Genomic DNA, 16,126 nt, shown 5'->3' on the forward strand with positions numbered 1-16,126 from the left:
TTTATGTCACATAGTGCCTACTTAAGTTTGTTTGATGTGTTTATGTTAATTTATTCATCTATTGTAACAAAATTCCCAACTTTGGGATAAAGTCTATTTTGTCTAAGAATATAATATTATTATTGTTATTATTATTATTATTATTATTATTATTATTATTAGTTTTAATGGAAATAAATCCTTATATGACATATGACTATTCTGCAGTGGGTTATTTATGATTATGTGGTCAATTATTTATTTTTTAAATGCCTGAAAAACACATAATATTAGGTTTAGAGCTATATGAAACAATAGTTTAAAGCTTTGTCAGCCACTTTCAGTTACGTGTGCAAATTAATCCAATCAAAAGGAGACAAATTTTATTATAAATTAAACACACTTTAATGTGCGTTAATGTGCGCAGTGAAGGATTCCACTTCTTGTGTCTTGATTTTGACCCAGGTGTCGTCTACATATCTGTACCAGTGGCTGGGTACTCTTCCTTTGAAAGAGCCAAGAGCCTTTCTTTCCACTTCCTCCATGTAAAGGTTGGCTACAATAGGTGACACGGGGGAGCCCATGGCGCAGCCATGTTTTTGTCTGTAGAAACCCTCGTTGTACTTGAAATATGTAGTGGTGAGGCAGAGGTCTAACAGTGCGCAGATCTGATCGGGTGTGAAGTTGGTCCTGTCTTCCAAGGAGCTGTCTTCTTGTAGTCATTTTCTGACAGTCTCCACAACCTCCGTGGTGGGTATGACCTCAGGAATTTGCATGATAAGGTGGGGCCAGGTTTCATAATGAGCTCACCCGAAACCCTGGCTGATTGGGACCCACACCCATTTTCACACCTTGGCTCAGGCGATTCGAGGATCATCAGGGGGTCCTTTTGTCCCTCTTTGGGGGGAAACTCACCACTGGGTTTAAATCTGGGACTCCCCACCATTTGACCTTAGAACTGAAGAAGCTTCTCGGATGAGAGGTGAAACGTCTTCAAGCAACTTAAACAAGTCCAGACGCTTTTCTTTACAAGCTCCTTTGACTACGATGACCTGGATGACTGAGAACCTTCACAGACGTGATTTTATATGCAATTTTGGTCAACTTCCTTTAAAAAAATGGGCCAATACTTGCAGGCTTTTGCAATTAAAGTACAAGTACAGCACTTTCAAATCTAAACATTTATTTTGCATTTAAATGCATTTCTATTAAATGTGAACATAATAATATTTATAACAGATGATGTGTGTTAAAACTCTCTGACTGTTATCAGTTGCAGATCTTTTTTTTTTTTTTTTTACACTAAGTTCTTCTGATTTCTCAATGGAAATACCACAGCATTGCTGGAGGGAAACCTGTCAGTAGGAGGAGTCTACATGCATGAAATATACCGATACATCTTTAAGACGCTACTGAAAAAAATGGGTGGATCAGTTTGTAGGAGGTTTTTTTTTAAACCAAAGTTTGGTTCTCACTGTCAGTCATTCACAGGTTATATGTGAGTTATAATCAGCTGTCAGTTATAAGATGCAGCTGTGTTAGAAGCAGACAGCGAGACAGGGAACATGTCAGACACTCAGGGTGAGTCTAAATACTCCTGCTGGGATTTTCTCATCACTTGTGTGGGCCTGCCCTTGTTTCTGACTGACATAGGGCTGGATATATGGGCCGCTATTATCTTCTACCAAGAAAAGGCATATGCCTGCCTCGGTGTTCTGCTGCTGCTACTTGTGGGGTCAACACTGCTGGCTCAAGCTTACAGCTGGCTTTGGTACAGCTATGACGATTTTAAGATGAAGACAAAGGTTGAAGGCCTGCCTACCCAGAGGCAGCTCACGGTTCTGCACGTTTGTCAGCTGGGAGTTTATGTCAGGTAGTATTAAAACAATAATAATGTGTATAAAGGCTGAGGCTTTATTTGCCTGTTTCTAGACAGGTGCAGTTTTTTGTAGAGTAGTTCATGGGAAACACAAGCTGAACCATTAAGTGTTGTGCAGCTGAACTGTACTCCACTACAGTGGTGCACATAGTATATAGTCTGCTGCATTAAGTAATCTACACATTATATCATCTATTTCATTCCCTATTTTTTTGCAATATTTCTGTGTTCAAATCAACTGTTGTGAACATGAGAATATTAGAAACATACGCTGTTTCCTTGGTTTCAGAAGATAAACTGAGGACACATTTTATTTCCTTCATCATAAGTGGGTAAACTGGTTTCATTTGCTCCTTTTCACGCAATGAATACCTGCTGGCTCGCAGGAATGGTTCCAGAGAAATTCATCTCAGTGTAGCTAGAAGGAGGATTCGGTCTGACTGGTTATGCTTCATATTTTTCTTTTTCTCAGGCATGCAGGAGTCCTGGAAATGGCAGTACGAAGCATGTACAATAGGCTCCCTGAGCCTGAGAAAGGTGCCAGTACACCAGAAGAACAGAAACCTAAGACTGAGGACATTACCGTGTCCTTGACCCACGATCTAAGCATGTTACGGATCATAGAGACATTTTCAGAGAGCGCCCCTCAGCTCACGCTCATGCTCACCATCATTCTGCAGAAGGGTCACCTGGATCCTGTGACAGGTGCAGTTTTACATTTTTATACAAAAATGTATTTTTGAAATCTGTCAAAAAAATTTTTACATCTAGAATGGACTGAATTCACTGAACTGAACCCATGTTTTTAAACATGGCAGGTGCAGGATTTTTTTTTCCATTCATGTATAGTCTGGTATGTTTGAGAAAACAGTGAGAGTCACTGTGTTCTTAATTATTTAAGTGAGTGCTGAAGTCCTGAAGTAGAAACACCTATAGGAATGTCAGTTAAGGCTTTTAAGGGTAAATTCAATAAGGCGAGATCTCTTGGAAGAATTTAACATGATTTTTTGAGATAGAGAAATTAATGGATTTGGTAATTAGACTCCAATGACCCATCATGGCAGAACTGGGTCCCAGCAGTGATAGGATTTAGGACAGGACCCCCCGGAGTCTAGATGGTGATGATGGTGAAGACAGAGGCTTGCATAGAGGTCTGGCTGAGGTGTCTGAGGTGGATAAGGGGAGGAGGTGGATTGCATGAAAGAGAGTCTGAAAGGGAGAGTGACACAGAACACAGATTTAAACCGTGCAAAGCGGAAGCTGATTGGCTCAAAGAAGGCGGGCGAGAAAACGATTGGACTAGAGCAATGATGTTAGTGTGTCCCATATGATGACATGATTATAAAATCAATAGCCGACCTGAGATTTCAGCACATTGTGCTAAGTTGAACCGGTCGATCCTTCCAATAACACTTCTACAGATTTTAATTTCATGTCGTTGCTTGTGTGAACATTCAAGTTCCCCAGTAGGACAAGAAAGTTCCCGTCCAGGGTACTTTCCAGCAACCAGCCCAGACACTCCAAGATTGTCAGGTACACTGAACTGTTATTTGACACATGAACGCAGGCAACAGTCAGCACCTGTTCCCTGAACTGAAGGCACAGGGAAGCAACCCTCTTATCCACTTTGGAAAACCGCAATGGAAAGTCACCAAGCCAGAGGAGATACGAATATATCCACCCCTGAGCGCCGGCTGTCACTGTGAGCAACTCCAGATAGGAACATAGTCTATCCTCTCTCCAGAACCCATTATATCATCCACCTGACACCACCCATATCCAAACCTAAACAAAACTGGTAACAAATATCACAGTTACTGATCAGGAATAAGTATCAAAAAGTATAAATCAATCAAATAATTTTGCCTTCACTCTAAAACACATTCAAGGCTCTTACATTATTCTGACACTGTCTCTTGTTCCCTTCAGTGTTGAAGGCTGTTGGTTCAGCTTCAGCTATCGCTTTTAGCGTGACAGCCTACCATCGCTCGCTGCGCTCTTTCCTGCCTGACAAGGAGAAGCAGCAAATAACCTCATCAGTCATCTACTTCATCTGGAACCTGGTTCTCATCTCTTCTCGCCTCACTGCCCTCGCTCTTTTCGCCTCTGTGCTGCCCTGCTTCATCTTCACCCACTTCATCTGCTCTTGGCTGGTTTTATTCTTCTTCGCTTGGCGATGCAAGACGGAGTTCATGGAAAGTCCTTGTGGAGAATGGCTTTATCGAGCTACTGTTGGCCTCATTTGGTATTTTAACTGGTTTAGTGTGGTGGAGGGGAAGACGCGGTACAGGACTGCGCTCTATCACGGGTATATACTAACTGAAATTTGCATCCTCTGTGCTGTGTGGTGCTGGAAGATGAGCACAGATCCTCCTGATTTTGTGATAGAGCCCATGCACGCTTTAATCACAGCTGCCTGTGTTGTTGCAGTTTACATCCTTGGTCTAATACTTAAAGCTATTTATTATAAGTTTTTCCATCCAAACCTTGACAAAAATAAGATTAAATGGACCAGCACAGAGCAGCAACCTGTAAATGAGCCAAACGTGGGTGATGAAGTGGACGCATGTAGGTTTACAGCCAAAGCAGCCCCCTCCCCACCACCACAACCATGTTGTAATAAAAGAATGAGGAAGCTGGCTGAGAGCTTCTACTGCTAACCTGTTTCACTTTCACAGGAGGCTGTAAAGAGACCGAGTCATCACAGGGCTGTGTGAGATTAAGGACTCTAACCTTCTGCATGATTAACCACATATACAGTCTGCTCCAGTTTATGATTTCTGCTCGCTATTAACTGGTTCTACTGTCTAACAAAGCATTGAAAGATGCCATTCAATATCTGTTTTCCCTAGCTTTAATCTTCAGGTGTGTAATGTGCTTGTATGAAGTAGTTATCTTTGGCTGTGAAGACATGTTCTTCCATGAGTTTCCAGTGGCTTTTCAGTCTTAAAGAATATAGTCATGATTTTTAATTAAAATCATTTATGATCATTTAAAATACACAAAACATTTCATAAATAATATTTCAGCTTCCAGAAAAAGAAGCAACGATATTTCCTGTTTAAAAAAAAAAATCTATGTATATAATTTGTTTTTTCTGTCTGCATGTCATTGTGTAAATTACTAATTGAATTTGAAATCTAACTCAGTTTTTAAGATGTCTTTAATTATGAAAAACAGCAGATTTTTTTAAAAGTTTTTATGCAGATTTTACTCTAAAGTTCCAAGATAACTATCTAATTAATTTAGGTGCTCCTATTGAGACTTCTTAGCACCAAGATTTGTTTGATATATAACCCTCAAGATGTTTTGTTTACATTGATATGTTTTTGTCAAACTCTGATGTGAGCCTTCCAATTTCACCTGCTTTGGATGTTTTCAGCTCTTTCAGTGCGCGTTTTCAGCAGTGATCAGCCTCATCTCAGTCTTCCATCAACGTGCTATCAGGGTTTAAAGCCACATTTTAATGAATAATTTGCTTAAGGTATAGTCAGAAACACCATATGAAGGTTCTTTGTTATAAATGTTTATATTTGATATTTTATTTGTAATAGTTGATTACACTTGCCTCTCTCCTAATTTCATGCTTGTTTAAAATTCAGGCGCTGCTTACATATAATCAGTTTTATGTTCTTAGTATCAGCCTGAGTGTGTGCAGAGAGGCTGCTGGTGTTAGATGCAGGCTTCTTTCTTTATTAGGGTTTTATTCTGGTTTTTCTTTCCTGACACAAACCTCACATGAACTTGTGTCTGCTCCTGGTGTCAAAGCAAAATCATTCCTGTTATAACCACAACACAAAATTCTACATAATTTTACATCATCTCATGGTGGGTAAAAATCCTTTGAAAAACTCCTGAGGATCGACTCCAAATGTTTATCATTTCTATGTTTGGACCAAGCCCCACCTCTGATAAATTGGTCAGCAAGTCTTACCACAAGGTTTTGATGGGAAATGGACAAACTGAAGCAATCAGTGAGGCAACAATCTCCTTTGTGACATAAAAGTACTTCCCCGTCTTATTACCCTGACACATTTTCACCTCTAAAGCTCCCAGGCTTCAACAATTAGTTAAATCAAACAAGTTTCTTATTTGTTACAAATAAAGAAAGAAAATATATCACACATGAAATTTTATGACAGAAAATAGCCTTATTACCTTAAAAACTTTAGGAAATGATCTGTGTGGTCTGTCTGAATACAACTGAGATGTTTTTCATATGGATTAATCTTACATTAGAAACAAAACTTGTTCTTTCTACACTGCAACAATTCTTATGAAGAACTCCAATGAAAATCTTTTGAAAGTTGTAAGTTGTATTTATACTAAATATGTTGTGAATATTTTCTGTGGTTTACATTTGTAATTCAGTTTCTTCTCAAACAGTTTTTCATATGAAATAAAAAATACAAACTGAGTCTGAAACTTTAAAACATGTATTTATATTATATTTAAATCTTACAGAGGCGTTGGGAGTAAACAGTGATTGTTCTCATTAAATAATTAGCAAGGCAAAGGTTAAAATATCAATACTACAATCTAAATATCAGGAGAGCAAATCAATATGTTTTCAGATGTGTGGCTACATGTTGGTGACCTTTTCCTGGATTCTGGCTCCACTGACAGGTGAGTCATGACAGGTAATCAGCGTGGGTGGCATGTTGAACCTTCCCTACGTTGAGTGAGTGTTCCCTACGTTGGGTGAGTGCTGAGTGTTTGTATATGTGTGCATGAGGGTGGGAAAGCATGTTTGTGTCTGTGTGTGCCTGTTTGTCTGTGTCTATATGTCAGGTCGGGTCTTAGACTCCACCTCCCTGGGAACTCCCAGGCCCTCCAAAGTGTGGAGGCCTATCTCCCCTCACCACACTCCCTGCCGGTAACTGATGCCCTCAGGGGTCGGTGCATTGGTGGTTCTTGGTGTCCGGGGCTGGGCGCTCAGGTATGCACCAGCTCACTCCCGGTGGCTACTTGGCGGGGCCTGGTGCCTGTCGCTCGGTCAGGCCTCTTCCGGGGCAAAGGGGGCCCTCGAACCTCCGGCCTCGGGGCCTGCGACTCGGTTCACTCTGGCACAGCTGGCTGCCGGCAGAGCCGGTGGGCACGCCAGTGCAGCCCCCTCTAGCTTCTGCTCCGTGGCTACTGGGTGACCCCTCGTCTGGGGATCTCCTCAGCCCTTCCCAGGAGGGTGGCACGGATGCCCCTCCGGTGGTACTCCTTGGGCTCTCGCACTCTGGGGCCTCTGGATGTCTGAAGCCTGGATCTCCTCCATGCCTGCTTCATGCCCTGGGGGACGGGGCTATGGCCCTCCACACCCTCTAGCAGACCGTTACATGGGGAAACCTTCTGTATACAAGCGCGCTGATCCACACAGGTGTGCACACGGGTGTTCACTGTTCGTAGACATAAACTACACCTTTCTTAGCTGCTACTTCAAAGCACATTGTGCGCTGTCTGTGCTGCACAACAACATTCAATATTTAGTATTTATTGCTGTTCACACTTAGCTAGATTAACGGGATGGTGTTGTGTTTAGTATGTTGCTTTGTTTGTTTTTTTTGCTTGTTTTCTCTTCTTTTTCTCTCAACAGGTGATCCAGGAGAATTTTTTTTCTTTTTTTCTTTGTCTTTGTAAGTGCCCTTTCTCACTGTCCCTCTTCCCTTCTGTTTTTCTTTTCCTTCCTCTCTTTCTTTCTCCCTTTCCTATCCCCCAATCATGCCTGTCCCATCTGTAACAACTGAAAATAAAATAAATAATAACAACAAAGTTTAATCAAATGGACCAATACGGCAATGCCATGATGATCCATTTGGCAAAATAAATCCATTTGGTATCCTTGTTGGTCTTCAGACAACAATTCTGACGGCTAAAGAACCAAATGGGACAGACAAAAAAAAAAAAAAAAAAAATTAGCAATAATTATTATGATAGTGTTCAGTTTTCAGGGTCTCTATTTGACTCCAAATGGCCTCACATGTCTTTGAAAATTAGAGGAAATATATAAAATAAACAGAATTCTTTTGTACATTAGCATGTTTACCATGGAAAAAAGGAACAAATAAATTCCACTGAGTATTACATGATCATTATGAACTATTATTATGTATTATTTAGAGCTATGGTATATATTTCAATAGACACTTAATATGCAGACCAAGTAAAAAGTGAACATGCTGAACGGATGCAAAGGTCTCTTAGTTTTCTACATTTTTGCTTATTTTTACTTGGATTCACACTTTGTTAAAGCTGCTTTTCATTTTCTGATCTACAATAAAAACACCACAAATCAGGGATTCTGACAGTTTAATTGATCCTAACTGTTTTACAGGAAAGGAAAAAAGAAACTCTTCTTCAAAAGCAGAAACACATCAGACTGTTGAGAAGAATATGAACGTATGTTCACTCCAAACATTCATCACGATCCCTCGACAGAAGCAAATTCCTTTAAACTCTGAGCCGCTGTGCAGAGTGTTCAGAGTGACCTTACAGATGCAGTGCAGACAGAACAATGAAGTAAAAAAGTTGACCACACTAAGATAACACTTAATGACAATGCAGATGATATTTCCAGTTAAGCATATGGACGATGGTTAAAAACACAATCTAAATATGCACACAGTCACATGGGACACAAACAAAGCTACACAGAAAAATATTTAAACTACAAGCAGAAAAGTATTGCACTGTCATATTTCTTTGTTTTGTGTGCACAAGTGTGGACTGTCATATGGATTAGTGATGATCACTTAAAATAACTGCGAAGTTTTATAAAGTAATCTCTTAATTCTCATATATTTCAGTTTTGACTGTAGATTTCTGTAAATGTAACAACTTTCATACATTAAAAAAAAACCAAAAAAACAAAACAAAACAATATCCTGATCCCAACCAAGCATTTATCATTTGATAAATGGTTTGATAAACAATTATTGGTTATTTAATAAACCAAATAATTTATGCTTTTATCAGGTTTCTGTGACTTTTCTCAGACAAGAATTATGTTTAGTTTTAAATTAAAACAGTAAAAAAGTTTCATGGTTTAGGAAACTGAGCCCTAAAGTTCACAGAAAAAAAAGCTATTTTAATAAATTAACCATTTCAGTTAAAAGAATTGGGAACTTATCTACCACTGTGTTCACAGCACACCACTGGGATTTAGACAACAGTCGGCTTTATTCATCACTTGTGGGGATGTGTTTGGTTTAAGTGAAGAAGCCTAAAGAAGACAGGGGAAAGGGCGCCCCCTGGCTAGCACCAGTTGAAGGTGCAAGCATAGGACATAGGATATGTGTTAACCACATTATGTCACAATATACTTTTAAAAAATACTGTATCATGATTTCTTACTTTTCAGCTTATGCCATGGCTGCAGTAATAGGAATACAAATCACAAAGGCTGTACAAAGGTCTAGTATTATTGTGGATGGCTGTATTGAAAAAATAAGCCCATGTGTAGGAGTTAAAAAGAAAAAATGCTAAATCTACTGTAATGAAATCATCGTCAAATCACCAACCTTCTGATCAGTAGGCGACCTGCTCTAAACACATTTCTATGTGTTTAGATAACAAAAGCTAGTGTTTATCTCACTCACCCACTCCGTGTTTGTTTACTTTGTTATCAGAGCTGACACTAAAGTAAAATCTTTGTTTACTTTAGTTTCATTTCAGACTTGAGCTGATCTGATATCAGACAATTTAAAGTTAAAACACTTTCACATCAGCAATTGTTAATAGAAAGTGATCAGATAAACTTTTTTGATGTTTATCAGATATTTGGATTGGGAATCAGTGACAGTGATTTGATGCATTAATTGTGTTGAAAATTTGGAAGTATACAACATCACCTACTTGATTATTTGAAAAGGTTTTTTTCAAACAGCACAAAGAGTTTGTGTTGTATTCTGTTTTTTCTGTTTATGGGGCGTAAGCCTGAAGGACACGTGTTGGGAGTGAGAAATATCTTTATTAACTTTATTAACTTAACACTGGTATGAGAAGATCTGAAATATAAATGATTTAATGCATTCATAACAATCTCTGCTGATATCAAAAGTCCAGATCGTTGCTTATTTTTCATTTTTCTCTCGTCAATCTTGATGTGTTGATGTTGATTTTTTCTTATTCTTTCATTTTTGTTTTTACAGTTTTAAGTTGTTTTAAATTGTATTCATGTCTCGGTGGACATACTACAGTTGATTATATGTATGCATGTGTGTAAAATACAATATGTCTTTAAGATGGGTGGATATCAGCTCATATCATGGGTGGATCAGTTTCTAGGAGGTGGTTTTTAAACACTGGCCCTTTCAGTTTCAGTTTATGAGCTGTCTTAAACCTTAACATATAGCTGCTTCAGAAGCAGGCCATCGAGGCAGCATGCCGGGGTCTGAGGATGAGTTTAAATGCTGCACTCGGGACTTTCTCTTCACCTGTGTGGACTTGTTGCTGTTCCTGTTTGATATAGGGTTGGATATATGGGCTGCTGTGTCCCTCTACAAGCAGGAGGCCTACGTGTACTTCAGCCTCCTGCTGCTGTTTCTCTTGGGCTCGTCCATGTTGGTTCAGGTGTACAGCTGGCTGTGGTACCGCTACGATGATTTTAAGATGAAGACAAAGATTGAGAAGAAGCCGAGCCAGTGCCAGCTCAAGCTGCTGCATCTTTTCCAGCTGGGGATCTTCTTCAGGTTGTTTCATGAGTGTGTTCAGTGTGTTCATAGTGCCCCAGGCAACATCTTTACATTTCCTCACCTGTTCCTAGAAATATTTGATTTATAGGAAATAAATTTACATGAACTTGTTTGATTGGCAGCTGCACTACAGAAGTACACACATGTAGTAACATTAAATCATCTACAAATTATTCTGTTTAATTTCCTCTTGATTTTAGGTTTCTGTTTATAGACCCATGAATCATACATCCAATTTCTTTTCAGTATATAAGCTAGTCACATCACTCGCTGACTTACTTTTTTACTACTTACGTTCTGTAGATTTTTCTTTATTATAATTGGGTAAAGCCTGTTTTGTTCGGACGTTTGTTGCTCCTTTTCTGCTTCAAGATATTTTCAGTTCAGCATGTCTGGCTGAAGGATTTGATGTAACTGGTTCTTCTGGTTCTCAGGTATGCAGGAGTCATGGAGAAGTCTGTGCAAAGCTTATACAGAAAGCGCGCTGACGCTGAGAGTGTGGCCAAGTTTCTGAGACAGGATCTCCGCATTTTGCGTTTCATTGAGACGTTTTCAGAGAGCGCCCCGCAGCTTGCTCTCATGCTCACAATCATTCTGCACGAAGGTCGGCTGGATCCTGTTACAGGTACAGTTTGTTACTCAGCTTTTGATCACGTATGCTTGGATCACTCAGGTGTAGCTTTTCATTGAAAGTAGAATTACGAATAAAACCACATTCAAAGTTTTCTCATCTGTTTATAACCTGAATTCCAAAAGTATTGCGACGCTGTGTAAATTGTAAATAAAAACAAATTCCAATGATCTGCAAATTAATAAACACTTATTTTATTTACAACAAAACATAGAAAATATATCAGCCTATCATCAAGCTAATTTTGAGTTTGATGGCAGCAGCATGTGTCAATAAAGTTGGAACAGGGTCAAATTTCCCACTGTGTAATTTGCCCTCTTCTTTTAACGACAGACTGTAAATGTCTGGGAACTGAGGAGACCAGGTGCTGGACATTTGGGAGAGGAACACTGTCCCATTCTTGCCTGATGTAGGATTCTAGCTGATCAACAGTTCTGAGTCGTATTTTTTGTTTCATGATGCTCCAAATGTTTTCAGTTGGTGAGAGATTGTGACTGAAGGCAGACCAGGTCACCCAGACTCTATCATGAAGCCTTTATAATACACGGAGTATGCAGTTCAGCCTTGTCTTGCTGTGTTGTTCAGTTTGTTTCTAAGGCTCTCTCTACAAAAAGGTCTGTATGGGAGCAGGTGTTGTTCTAAAACCTTTCAGCATTGATGGCGCCTTTCCAATTCAACAGGTGGTTCAATAGGCAGCCACCATTTGGTGAGAGATGAGATGATGAGATTTTATTTGTCAGTTGCAGTTGCCCACAACCGAGATGACAGACCTTGCCGACCGTACATACAATACACAAATATCACCTTGGGGAGACAGGTCATGGTAGGTAGCAAAAGGAAAAACAGTGAAATGTGTAACACAAAAGGGTAATCCAGGAGGAAAAGAATGCCTTAAAAAAATGAGTATGTTGCATGTACTTCATTCAATAGTGGACATTGGTTGCACACAATTGTTTTACTTTGGCAGAAACTTAAACAACTTAGTTAAATCAACACAACTTATTCATATTCAATAAGCCTGCTCATTTTGTGTTGATAAAACGTGATGAAACATGTTTAGATGAAGTAGTTGAGCCTTGAAATCTGGAACTATTCAATAACTTTTACCCCATTACTACTTGGTCACTACATATTACATAATGTTCAACAAAGTTTAGAGTCCGGTTTACATAAAAATTAAATGGACTTTCAACAACTACCAGTCTCCTATCCTTATCCGGGTTCTGGGGGGCTGGTGCATAACCCAAAGTGATAGGTTAAGAGGCAGGGTACACCCTGGACAGCTCACCAGTCTATCACAGAGAGACAAACAACCATTTACACTCACATTCAGGAGCAATTTGGAATCACCAATTAACCTAACTTTAATTGTGTTACTGTTAACTGTGGGAGGAAACCAGAACACCCAGTGGATTGTGGATTTGAACCACAAAGCGATGGCATACACGTGGTGTGTGTGTAGCTGTCTGCCTCTTATAACTCCAGTGGTTTTCCTGCAGTTTTTCAAATCTCATGTGATCTTGTTAATTTCATGAGTCCAGAAACTAACCACTCTTACTAGATTGTAACAGGTCATCTCAACAGGAACAAATTAAGTTGCTGAATTTCATACAGATCCTACATGATTTAATTACTTTCACCATAGAAACATGAAATTATTTTCTTCAAATTACAAGTTAGACTTTTTTAATGTAACAACCACCCAATTTACTTTTTTCGATATACTTAAAAAAAGTAGAGGCGGCTGCTCGACTTGACTGAGATGGATGCCTTCCTCAAACCACGATCCAAAGCACGCGAGACTGAAATCCTGCGCAGTGTCGCGGGATTCAACATTGCTATATTATTGACTTACTTCAGTCGAACATGATATGAACAATTTAATCTAGCCTCTCTGCATATCATGTAGTTTCTACACTATATAGTTACACTTAACTTTAAAGCATGAGTCACTTGTGTTAAATACATGCAAGCTGCTTATGTAAATCCAAGAGCTGGCCAATTCCTTTTTTTCAGTGTAGATGATGAGGAACACTAAGGAACATTTTTCTGAAATTGTTCACTTACTTGTCCAGCCTTCTTTTGCCTCCATGAGACGTGTTGCTGCCATCAAATTCAAAATTGCTTCAATTTTTTTGTGAAATCTGGTCATCAAATTTTGGAAAGTGAAATTGCAGCAGAGAATTAAAAGCATCTTTGTTGGAGCTCACACTGAGATGTGAATAGAACAGAAATAAATATACTAACCTATTATAATTGGTTGATGTGAAAATTTTAAATGCCAAATGGTCGCTGTTTCTGTGAAAACAAACATCATACAGTCTAAATAATAAAATACTGAATGACAAAAGATGTTTGAAAATATTTGGGGTTGCTTTTTGAACTCATAAATTACTTGGATCTTCTAACAAAGAATCAGCGTTTGTTCTAACTCTGCCCCTCGCTCTCCCCTCAGTGTTGAAGGCCATCGGCTCGACTTTGTCCATCGCCTCCTTTTTGACCACCTACGATCACTCAATGCGCACCTTCCTGCCAGAGAAGGAAAAACACCACATGATCTCATTAGTTTTCTACTTCATCTGGAACCTGGTTCTCATCTCTTCTCGCATCGCTGCCCTCGCTCTTTTCGCCTCCGTGCTGCCCTGCTTCATCTTCGCCCACTTCATCTGCTCTTGGCTGGTTTTATTCTTCTTCGCTTGGCGATCCAAGACGAACTTCATGGATGACCCTCGTGGAGAATGGCTTTACAGATCCACTGTTGGCCTCATTTGGTATTTTAACTGGTTTAGTGTGGCCAAGGGGATGAGGATCAGGTCCGTGCTCTATCACGCGTATATCCTTATTGATATTTGCATCCTCTGTGGTTTGTGGTGCTGGAAGATGAGCACAGATCCTCCTGATTTTGTGACACACCCTTTAACCACGGCTGCCTGTGTTGTTGCTGTTTACGTCCTTGGTCTGTTATTTAAAGTTATTTATTATACGTTCTTCCATCCAAACCTTGATAAAGATAAGCTGAAAGGGGCCACCATCCCAGAGGAGCAACCTGAAGATGAAGAGCGATCTCATTCAGTTCCTACACATCTCCTTAAGGCCACTGACAATAAAAGAATGAGGAAGCTGGCCGAGAACTTCTTCTGCTGACCTGCATCATTTGACATCCACAGGATGTGGAGGTTAGAAAGAGACTGAGTCATGTAGGTCACAAGGCTGTGTGGGACTGAGGACTGAGCTGCTGCCTGACTACAGATACAGACACAGATACAATATCGAATTATTTTGCTCAGGTTGATGTGGGGATGAATGTACAGAAACTCTTTATGCTCTGTGTAATCGATCCCTTAATTGATTAACTTAGGGACATGGATATTCTAGGTACTTTCAATGAGGAGAAGAGGAACAAGAAAACTATAACACCTCCTTATGCTGTTTTATAGAGAACACTCTATGGCATTTATTACAACATAACACATAACAGTCTCATCAGCAACTTCAATAATATGCAGAATGTTAACAACACTTCTGAGACAAAACCCAATATAATCCCCCCTTCAGTCAGTCAGTTCAGTTTCCATATTAGTATTAGTCCATTTATGTCTCTTATCACAGTTCTACCTCCACCAACCACTCTGGTTTGGTGAGGAAAGGAAAAAAAGTAAAATATGGTGTTGAAGTAAAAAAATAATAAAATAAATTCAGAGCTCTTAGAAAAACTTTGTCAATCTACCCGGGTAGTGTGTGTGTGTGTGTGTGGATAAGCCCAGTGCTTATCTGCAAAGATGAGTAAAATCCTCGTTCGCCGTCCTTCTGGGTGAAGCGATGCGTCTCTGGAAGAAAACCCCTGGATTCGCCTTCCAATCGCCGATCGAGTATCCAGCAACTGTCTCTCGCACTATGTCTCAACAAAGTAAACAAACAACTAGAAAAAGGGATGCGTGGTAAGCAAATCCTAATAGTCTGTAACTATAAAAACCTTAACACTTAGAAAAAAGGTTCTTATTCTCTTCGGTACTCCATGCGCTGGGTGCGTTCTTCTTCTAGCTTGCTGGCTATCTGCTCCGCTGCAGCTCTTCTTCTTGCCGCATAACGCAGTGCAGGCCAACTATAGCGCCATCACTGCCCTCTGTTGGATAGCATTAGTACTGCATACATTAAACATTAAATCACTGGCTTGAACAGCAGTGGATAACCTTGAGAGGGTTACACTCTGTATTAACTGGTGCTTCCCTCTAATGAAGCATTTAAAAATGCCTCACTTGTTACATGCTTGTATGAAATAGTGATTGGTTGACAAAGAGATGAGTTTGCTAATGCCAATGAGTGGGTCTGCCTCCCTAAAATATATGACAGTATTAAACCAGTATAAAAATCATGTTAAATTTTAAATGGTCATTTTAAAGCTAGAACGTTGAATGGCCTTTCAACATTTGTGTGTGTGCTTTTTAAATTCCCATTTCTATACCAGTTTATGAGCATCTTTTTCTTACGCAATAGTGGTGAAAAAGGTATTAACAAGGTATCGACAACGAAGCAGCAAAAATACAGAAAGCGAAAAAAAAAATAGAAACATAGAAAGATTAATAAAAAAAAATCATGTTTAAAGGTTTTTAATTGGCCATTTTAAAAGAACGTGGAATGGCATTTCTATATTTGTGTGTGTGTGTGTGTGTGTGTGTGTGCTTTTTAAATCCCCTTGTGTGGATATGTCCATTTTCTTACACAGTAGTGTTGATGTAGGAGATGTGAAATAGGTATAAAAGTATTAACGAGGTACTGACATAGAAGCAGCAAAAATACAGAAAGTGATAGAAATAAAACATAGAAAGAATAATAAACCCATTCTGGTTGTAGGTGTTAACATGTAATTTAACACCTACTATGTAATCGAGGGGTGAAGTTGTCCATGTGTGAATGTGCACACGTGCATGTGTGTGCAAATGCATAAATATACAAAGA

At 39.4% G+C, this 16,126-nt stretch overlaps 2 protein-coding genes across 2 annotated transcripts; both read left to right on the plus strand.

The window, feature by feature from the left end:
* Positions 1–1,544: 1,544 nt before the first annotated feature.
* LOC135932304 (XK-related protein 8-like) lies at positions 1,545–4,518 on the plus strand. Its single transcript, XM_065469736.1, has 3 exons — positions 1,545–1,852; positions 2,331–2,563; positions 3,788–4,518. The coding sequence occupies exons 1-3, from the start codon at positions 1,545–1,547 to the stop codon at positions 4,516–4,518; spliced, it is 1,272 nt and encodes a 423-aa protein (XP_065325808.1).
* Positions 4,519–13,466: 8,948 nt separating this feature from the next.
* On the plus strand, positions 13,467–14,540 carry LOC135933668 (XK-related protein 8-like). Its single transcript, XM_065471789.1, has one exon. It carries the CDS (start codon positions 13,688–13,690, stop codon positions 14,312–14,314), a length of 627 nt encoding a protein of 208 aa, XP_065327861.1. The 5' UTR covers positions 13,467–13,687; the 3' UTR covers positions 14,315–14,540.
* Positions 14,541–16,126: the final 1,586 nt, after the last annotated feature.

Source organism: Pelmatolapia mariae, linkage group LG22 (genome assembly GCF_036321145.2).
Source record: "Pelmatolapia mariae isolate MD_Pm_ZW linkage group LG22, Pm_UMD_F_2, whole genome shotgun sequence".
In the NCBI taxonomy this organism is placed as follows: domain Eukaryota; kingdom Metazoa; phylum Chordata; class Actinopteri; order Cichliformes; family Cichlidae; genus Pelmatolapia; species Pelmatolapia mariae.

Excerpts from the sequence above, each read along its gene's own strand:
- LOC135932304 (XM_065469736.1), top strand. The coding sequence starts at position 1,545 with ATGTCAGACACTCAGGGTGAGTCTAAATACTCCTGCTGGGATTTTCTC. Across the intron at positions 1,853-2,330 it reads CAGCTGGGAGTTTATGTCAG|GCATGCAGGAGTCCTGGAAA; the intron begins GTAGTATTAAAA and ends TCTTTTTCTCAG. Across the intron at positions 2,564-3,787 it reads TCACCTGGATCCTGTGACAG|TGTTGAAGGCTGTTGGTTCA; the intron begins GTGCAGTTTTAC and ends TGTTCCCTTCAG.
- LOC135933668 (XM_065471789.1), top strand. The coding sequence starts at position 13,688 with ATGCGCACCTTCCTGCCAGAGAAGGAAAAACACCACATGATCTCATTA.